The sequence below is a fragment of the Tinamus guttatus genome, unplaced genomic scaffold, assembly GCF_059628265.1.
Source record: "Tinamus guttatus ecotype Peru unplaced genomic scaffold, ASM5962826v1 Tinamus_guttatus_pri_ptg000063l, whole genome shotgun sequence".
Classification (NCBI taxonomy): domain Eukaryota; kingdom Metazoa; phylum Chordata; class Aves; order Tinamiformes; family Tinamidae; genus Tinamus; species Tinamus guttatus.
In genome coordinates, this window is record NW_028288597.1 from 885,511 (window position 1) to 894,276 (window position 8,766).

General features: G+C 39.6%; 1 protein-coding gene across 1 annotated transcript in view; it reads left to right on the forward strand.

Moving 5' to 3' along the window:
• Positions 1–8,500, forward strand: part of CNKSR3 (CNKSR family member 3) — a 50,577-nt gene extending 42,077 nt beyond the window's left edge. Inside the window, 8 exon segments of the mRNA XM_088519606.1 lie at positions 11–70; positions 2,671–2,739; positions 3,451–3,597; positions 4,494–4,618; positions 6,388–6,596; positions 7,159–7,255; positions 8,075–8,256; positions 8,259–8,500. Coding sequence (XP_088375732.1) covers positions 11–70; positions 2,671–2,739; positions 3,451–3,597; positions 4,494–4,618; positions 6,388–6,596; positions 7,159–7,255; positions 8,075–8,256; positions 8,259–8,377 — 1,008 coding nt within the window. The 3' untranslated portion in view covers positions 8,378–8,500.
• The last annotated feature ends 266 nt before the right edge of the window (positions 8,501–8,766 follow it).

The window sequence follows — 8,766 nt, forward strand, 5'->3', positions numbered from 1 at the left end:
CTTACATTAGGGAATGTACATCAAATCAACTTATGATGGATTGCATGTAATTACTGGAACTACAGAAAATGTAAGTGAAGCTAATACATAAGTGCGTGTGTGTCTTTTTTGGGTTGTTTTTGTTTGTTTGTTTGTTTGTTTTTTTCCCCTTCCTCCTCACTATTATTTTTTATTTTGTCTGACTGTCAATATATTACTGCTTTAAATACTATACAGCAATGGTTTATCCAGAATTTGTAAACACTTTGTGCCTGAATGTTTTACTACGTGTCTAATTAAATCAGTTCTTGCAAATGCATGAAGTGCTTGAAACAGTTGATGTTAGAATAGTTACTTTAATGAAGTACTGCATCTGTTCTGAGAGTTTATGGTATCTTGCATAACTAAGTCTGGAAGTATTCATTTGCTCTCCTTTGGCAAAGGAAATTTATCCTAATAAGAATATATAAGCCTCAACATGATAAATTCAGTAATAAGTAGTGAAATCAATAAACTATCCAGTGACAAGATTAATGTGCAGTGTAAAAAGATGATGAAAAAGTAAGACTTTAGGAGCAGTCTGCTGGAAGGAAATGGTCAGCATGACCACACAGCAGAATTCTTTTGCCATAAATGGCTGCTTATTAGTAGTAGCAGAGACTTTATTAAAGGCTTCTGTACACAAGTTAGCCCAGTGAACCTCTCTTTGGTGATTGAGGCTGGTAGATGACGGTGTAACGTTGTCACTTACTCTGCGAGAGCGGGGACTGAAATTAAAAGTTGCTGAGGAAAAAGAACTGGTGGTCCTAGTTGTCTGCTTGCCAACTAAAGGGGCTGGAGAGGAGTGGGTGGAAATCTATGCCTGCAGGTCACAGTGAAAACTGAAAGCTTTTATGCCAGCTTATAATGTTGTTGGCCTGGTGTAACTCAGTGTTGGACCTGAAACACAGACCCAGTCCATTTTGAGAACAAGTAACTCTGAAAGAATGTAGCATTGAGTGCTGCCAAACTCTCTGTGCATATAGATTTCATTTTGGAGGCCATAAGCAGGGTTTGTATTGCTTCTTGAGTGTTAACCAAAGCCCAGGACTTCAGCTTGTGTATAAATGCTAGTTGTTTCGGGGAAACTGTTCTCTTTGGGAAAACAAAACTGAGGGGGAGCTACAGACGATGTCTTTCTAATAGCGTGAGATCATTCTGATCAGGCTGGGCCATGGGTCCATTTTTTTTTTTTAGTCTTGGAATGGTGTTTTAGCAGCCATCTCCAAAAATCCCTTTATTGGAACAGAGTAGAATTGCACCAAAAGATAACAGTACTGCACATTAAAAGGAGTGGGAAAGCCCGTGCGTTTGACACCAGTCAGCTACGAGTGTTCCTGAGCTCAGCCTCCCTGTCTGTGTCTTCCTGAATTGCATTAGCCTGGATCTAAGCTTTGCTCTTGCCTCTGCTCTCACAATGCAATTGCAGCATCTACCGTGTTAGCTGGGCTGTGATAGCAGCCTTCTGTCCGAGGTCTCCCACCCTCCTGCTGTTGATCACCCAGGGGACGCTGGAACAAGTGTTGTTTTCCGCAAACGTAACTGTGACACAGAATATTTTATAGTCTTGGCTGAATCACATATACACAGCCCTCCACAAAGCCATTTCCTTGCAAAGGAAGCAAGAAGACAATGAAGAAACGGGGTTACTCATGATAGCTGGAGCCTCCCTCAAATTCCCCCACGTCTTCCCTTGTTGCACAGTTTATTCCTGCAGTTCCTTCAAATAAAGCTGTTGCTTCAGTTCTTAAGGCATGGTAAGGAGGGGCAGGATTCCTTAATCCTGGTGGCTAATTCTGGAGTCACTGAGAAGAAATGGCGGGATGGTTACCAGGTACACACGGGGAAACGGAGAACTAGTTTTGGCTCTATCTAGTATCCCTGTGGTTTACTATGCTGATATGGCTCTGCAGGTCATGTGTTGCCAGGGCTGCTATATTATGGCAGTAATCCTGTTATTAGTTACTGCAGCAATAGCTGGTGCATGGTACCTGCTGTAGATAAGGCCAAATAAATATTGACACATATCACTCACTATTCCTTCCTGATGGTTTCCCAGAGCTTGGGTTGTTTTTTTCCTTTTGTTTCAAGGAAGAAGTATTTTGGGGTATTATTCAGTATCTAAGTACATGTGATATGTACAAACACATTTTATTTGTTGACCTTATTGTGGGGTGATAACCTCATATTAAAGTTGGCAGCTCTTGTTTATGTTAGTAAATGGTCCTATTTTGTGTTTTGAAGGGATTTTGCTCTAGTCTTGTACATTCAAAACCTTAGTGAGCTTTTTTTATGCTGGTATACATTTAAAAATGAAGTTTACATAGAGGGTTAATGTGTTAGGGACAGCAATCTTCTCTCTAGTCATCTGTGTGAAACTATGGTATAAATTCCAGCTAAAGGAAAGCAAGTCCCGTGATCTGAGTACAGTGTGACCTCTGAAGATGTAGACCATATCCTTTTCTCCCCTTATTTTCAGTTCCCCCAGTATCATAAGCAAAGTGTAAGTTGCGTAGCTCTTTGTATGATGCAGTTGTATGGAGATTTTCAGTGACACTCTCTTAGTTATATCTACAGCCTTCAGTATAACCTGGGCTGGGGAGGTGATGGGAGGGAGAAAGACTATTGAAACTTTTGTTTTCTGCTTTGTAGTCTCCTGCTGATCGATCTCAGAAGATTCATGCTGGTGATGAAGTGATCCAGGTTAATCAGCAAACTGTGGTTAGTAATAATTTGTCTTACCAGCCTTTCCATATGATAGTTTTGTAGTTCTACATGGATAACAGCTTTGTAACATGTGGGCTGTCCTGGTGTTTTCTGTTGAAAAAATTCTAGGGTTTTAAACATTGTTTTCATGTTGATTTGTACTTAGATTTAACATGTATTCTTTTTTTCTTAATTCTTACAGTATTTTATTGTGTGCATATAGTATTTATTAAAATCTTCCGCATAGCATTTAAGACAGACTATAAATTATTAAATATTTTCAATCTACAAAAATGCAAATAAAACCAATTTAAAAAATCAAGTATTCTTCAGATAGTTTGTAGCTGGAAACTTAGTACATTTGTAGTAAACACAGATAACGCAATTTCTTTTTAATGTTAGGAAGCAATATCATTATGCGAGTTCATTCTGAGTGAACACTCGTGTTGCTCAACCTGAGCACATTCGTGCATCCTGCTAGGCCTGGACCTCACCTACAAACAGCAGTGCCCAAAATCTGTGTTTAATCTTATTCTTAAGCAACTCTCTTTCTCCAAAACAAACCAAACAAAAAAACTCCCCAAAAAGGGAGTCCAAAAATAGTTATTGTTCCCCCAGATTTTGTCTTTATTTTTTTAAATCTCTTTTCTCTTTGGTTTCATGCATAAACAAATTGACTTTCAGAAAAAGTGCCACTAAATAAAAGATGCCTTTATTCTCTTCAAGGTGGGGTGGCAACTGAAAAACCTGGTGGGAAAGTTGCGAGAGAATCCTGCTGGCGTCAGGCTCCTGCTTAAGAAACGGCCCAGTGGCTCTTTCAGTTTTGCTCCTGCTCCGCTGAAGAACCTGCGCTGGAAACCACCCCTAGTGCAGGTGAAAGGTTGGGCATGACTGTGCCAGCTGTAATGCCTGGGTGCAGGTGCCTTAGTTTTGAACCTGAGAGGGAGAACTGGCAGAAATGCTCCTCACAACGTGTGTGTTAAGCGCAGATCAAGGAGGTGTGTGAAATGGCTGTCTTTTCCAGGTTCCTAACAAAAGGAGGAATGTTTCTCCTTTTTCACACGGATCATGCCCTCTTGATACACAGGGAGTAGGTGTGTTGGGCATTTCAATCGGTCACTGGTCTTAGAAAGAACTCATCTGAGGCAAAGCTGCTGATACGTGTGGAATTCATCGGTTTGGAGTAATAAATGCTTCCCCTGTTTTACCCAAGTAGAAGAGTTTTGCTGAAATAACTTAGGTTATTCAAGATATTTGTTTTCTTGAATCCATTGTAGGGTGGAGAAAGAGATTTTTGGGAAGATTTTTAAGCTATTTGCAGAAACAAGATTTGGATGTTGAGTAAGTCGTAGATTAGGTAACAAGTAGCTGGAGAAGCTGAAGTTAACAATGCTAAATAACATGCCATCCCTCAAAGTGGTTATATGAGGGAGTGTAGGGCTTCTTACTTACAGGAGGAAATAATCTAATAGAATCTAAAATGATTACCTGAAACTCTGAATGCCTAAAAGTGAGGCAACAATGCAATGTAATAAACCAACAATAAAATGTCAAATTTGTTCAGATGGGTACTAGCAATATATTTTTGCATAGCTTCCTCTGCCCTTGTTGTTTTACTTGATGTAATTTATTCCTTCATCCTATTCCTGCCTATGCCCATGACCCAGGCATTGAGTTGTACAGGATGAGGGGCAGTGAGCTATCTTCAAGTGGTACAAATTCTGTGTGTGTTTAACATGGTGCTCTATTTGTTGTTTCTAACATTCCAGACCAGTCCTCTATCAACTTCAACCCAGTCAGCAGAAACTACCATGGACACCTCACTGAAAAAAGAGAAACCAGCCATTTTGGATCTCTACATACCACCTCCACCAGCTGTTCCATACTCTCCTCGGTATGCAAAAAATACATACTACTGAACAAAAACGTCCTTTGTTATGCTTAGTTCTAAGCTACCTTGCTTGCTTTTAGAGGTCTGTGCTTAGCTTAAGGAAATTAGCTTAAGGAAACTGCACATTTCACTTTCTTCTGCTTGCTTAAATGCTTAAGTTGGTTTAGGCTTATGCTTCAATACATAAGATTATAGTAGTAGATTTTATTGTTAGAAGATTGTATGCCATATAGATCAGAGTTGTTCCCAAAGCAGTAATCAGTGTCATTGCTTATTTGTTGTGGGATTTTTTTTTTTTTTTGCTTTTATTTTTAAATCCAGCTGTACATAGCATAAAGTCATTTTTAATGTTTTTTTTTTCCCAAGTGCTCTATTTCCACCAAGTTTAGTAACTGTTGTAATAGGGTAGAAAAGAATTTACACTGAATTATTATGCACGTAAACTATAAAACACAGGAATGTTCCCACTAAAGGGAAGGGAGAGTCAGTTTTATTTTTTTTTGCAACAATGTCAACTACAAAAAGACCTGTGTATACAAGAGGGAGAAGCTATGGTATGGCTGGTTTGTGTTTGCTCTCAAGTCCTTGCTCACTGATGTTAGAGACTTGACAGATGACCTGAGGAGACCAAAGGCCAAAAGGCTTTTCAGGCAGGGCATGCTTCCTGATCTGCCCTGGTGCATCACATACGTAGCTCAGGACAAAAACTTGACTCACCTTTTGCTAAAAGACTCGCATGGGAAGAGTGGCCACCCTCTGTGGATCTAAAGCCTCGTATTGCACCAGAGATACTTCAGAGAAGTCTGGTTGGTCTCCAGAGTAGGATAACTTCACCAAATATCGGCCTACCTTGATTTTTCTCTGTTTTTCATGTTTATGCATGAGAAACACTTTGGATGCTCAATTCTTAAAAAATCAAGCCTCTTGTTTCTATACATAGATGTATTTTGACTTTAGCATCCATCTTACTGCTGGCATTAAGGAGACAATAGGTGTCTTCCCATCCCAAGAACCAGTCTCCACATGGTGGTGTAGTAGAGCTCTCCTCTAACATATGTTCATGATGTAGCATTACTGTGAGTTTTCAGTCTCTGAATCTCCATAAGTAGCTTCATCCCATCCACTGAGTTGGAATAATGGTCTTGGTGAAAAGTGAGAAAAAATTGTAGTAAAAAGGGTTGGTTCTGAAAAGAGCTGTTCCTGACGCTGAGAATGAGTGTGTGTTCTAGGAAGGGAGTTCCTGCAGAAATAACTCAAAAATGTGTATATGCCCTTTCAAGGGATCTCAGTACTGGATTGAGAAGAGATGGTGATAAAACTATCGGTCTTATAAGGACTGAAAAGCCCAGTCCTAAGATTGAGGTGATAGATGCGCCCATGACACACGGATGGATAAATCCTTCTACACGCTCCTGTTGGAACTGTGTATCTAGCAGTTACAGCTTTGACATCCTTAGGACTGAAAGACTTCTCATTCCACAACAGCATTTTTAAGATTGGTACATATACCTCTAAACTTCTCCATTACATTGCCATTACAATACCAGCTTATTTAAGGGGTGTGCAAGTTGGGAGTAGCTCGCCATTCTTGATAAACATGTTTAATGAAGTCTTCCATCACCTGACATGCTTTCTTCTTCAGCTTTTGTTCAGTTTGTTTGCAGAACAATGGCAGCTGGTGAAGAGCATGACTGTGAGCTTAGAAATCACTTTCAAGCTTGCACGTATCTGGAAAACCTTTAGTCACTAACTGAAGTCAAATTTCATTACAGAGATGGAAAGGGGAGTTTTGTTTATGGAGGAGGCAGCAAATCCAGTCAGCCACTATGTGGGTCCAAGGGTGCCGAATCTCCAAATTCTTTTCTGGATCAGGAAAGTCGAAGGCGAAGATTTACAATTGCTGATTCTGATCAGTTGCCTGGTTATCCTCTAGAAGCAAATATACTTCCAACCAGGATGAGGGAAAAAACACAGTCCTATGGTGAGTTCATTTTTCTTCCATTATTGCTGTTCTAACTCTAAAATATGTCATTCATCTTAGAATATTTGGCATGAGAAAACTGTTTGCTAAACTAGTTGAACATTCAGAGTAGTCATGTGGGAAGTGTGAGTGTGGGTGCAATTGTACATCTGAAATAAAATTATGTAAACATTATTTCTTTAATGAATGTCATTCAGCTGAGCTCTGATGCCACAGTTGTCCATTTCTGTGTGTCTTTTTGTATGAAGTCTGGGTTATAACTTATGGTCATTATGTTCATTAGAGTTAGAGATGAGCAAGAGCCTGCCTGTTCAATCTCAGCTTTGACTCAACTTTGACATCTTTGTTTTACTAGTCAAAGCATCTTGAAATAGTTTGGGGGTTCTTTGTTTTTGTTTTGGGGGTTTGGGGGGGGGTTTGTTTTGTTTTTCTCTGTGAGTTTAATTCCTTATTGCTGCATCTCTCTCCTTGTTTATTATGTATAGCATTTAGATTTAAATATTTAAATGATGGCTTCCTAAACTTAGTGCAATTTTCTCGTCTTTCTCCATGTTCCCTTTAGGAAAGCCTCGTCCTCTGTCGATGCCTGCTGACGGGAGCTGGATAGCAGCTGCAGAACCTTTCTCAAGGCCCCGAGTACCAGGAAGAAAAGGCAAGATTTAGATCTCACCCTCCTTTCTCTATCCTTCCCTTTCCAAATCTATTGGATTCAACTGAATGGAAATGTCTAAATTAAGAATGAAGGATTGGATTAGTGTTTGCAGGTTGTTGAACTAATCCAGGATCGTGGTTTTTGTTGTAACTGTGCTAGGGTCGAACTGTTTTTTTTTTTTTTTTTTAATCTGTTTTAAAATTCATGCAAGTGTTAAAAGTAGACTGGTGTGACTAGGGCAGATCTGCGCTTGCCTCTTCATGTAACACCTTCTACCATCTTGCTCTTGCACACACTCTTTCCCTTTTCCTTCTCTCTTCTGTGTTTAATATTCATCATGAAAAAAGGAAGCAGAGCAAGCATAGCCAATCAGTGATCAAAAAACAGGAAAGTACTCACATCTTTATTTGCAAAATTGATATCTGTCATCCAAGGTAATATTGTAGCTTTTAAGGTAATAATGAGTCATGTGCGGACCAACTCTTGTCTATCAGCAGCTTGAATGAAGCATGCAATAAGGAGGCCTATTAGTTGTGACTCATGATAATAACTTGTATGCAAGTCATCTGTAGTAGCAGTTCTGGTGTGTATAAATCTGAAATTCAGCTGTCAGATGTCATCTTCTGTATGAATGTGTTTTGTTCTTACTTATAAAAAGGAAAAAAAGCTGCAAGTTTATTGACAACTGCCTGTGTGCAATGTTACAAAAGGTAGCTAGAGTCTGAGAAGTGCTATTAGAAATGCTGAAGGGCAATATAAGAACATAAAAATATTAATGAAACAATGGATTTCCTTGAAGCCAACAGTAGTTCTTTTTTCTTCTTCCCACAGGTGAAGATGTCCTGTGTAGGTACTTCAGTAATGAAAGAATACCCCCAATCATTGAAGAAAGCCCCTTAGCACAGCATCCCTTTCCGAGGCCAGTGTCTGAAAAGCATTTGGTGAGAGGAACAGATTATATTCGAGGCAGCAGATGTTTTATGAATACAGACCTCCACAACAGTGCAACAATCCTTTTCAAGAGGAAGGCTCTAAAAAAACTTCTGTTGCATCATCCACAAAATCTTCCTCTGCAGAGCCCTCGCTGTTGGTCAGCTGGATCACAAGACTTAAGTTGTTGACTCACTGACTATTGTTCACAGACTTGTAACAAGTGCCTTTGTTCATCAGTCAGGCTTATCTGCTTTTCAGCTTAACCAATGCCTAGTGACTAATGTGATATTCTTTTCCTGGAGAATTTTACGTCTTTCCATTTTCTTTGTGATTTCTGATGGATCAGAGAGGGTTTTATAGTGCTAGGAGAGAAGAAAAGATAAAGATTAGGTTCTTCCTGCCCAAAAGTGGGAGGCAATTGTTCCCCTGGGAATGAGTCAAATCACAGTGATGTAGAGGCCCAATCTGATCTGAAATCTGCCTAACTATTCAGAAGAAATCAATGCATTACAGTCAAGTCCAGTGGCACTTCATTTGTCTGCCTGCTCAGGTTGGCTGGGTGTCAGAATACATAAAGCACAGCAG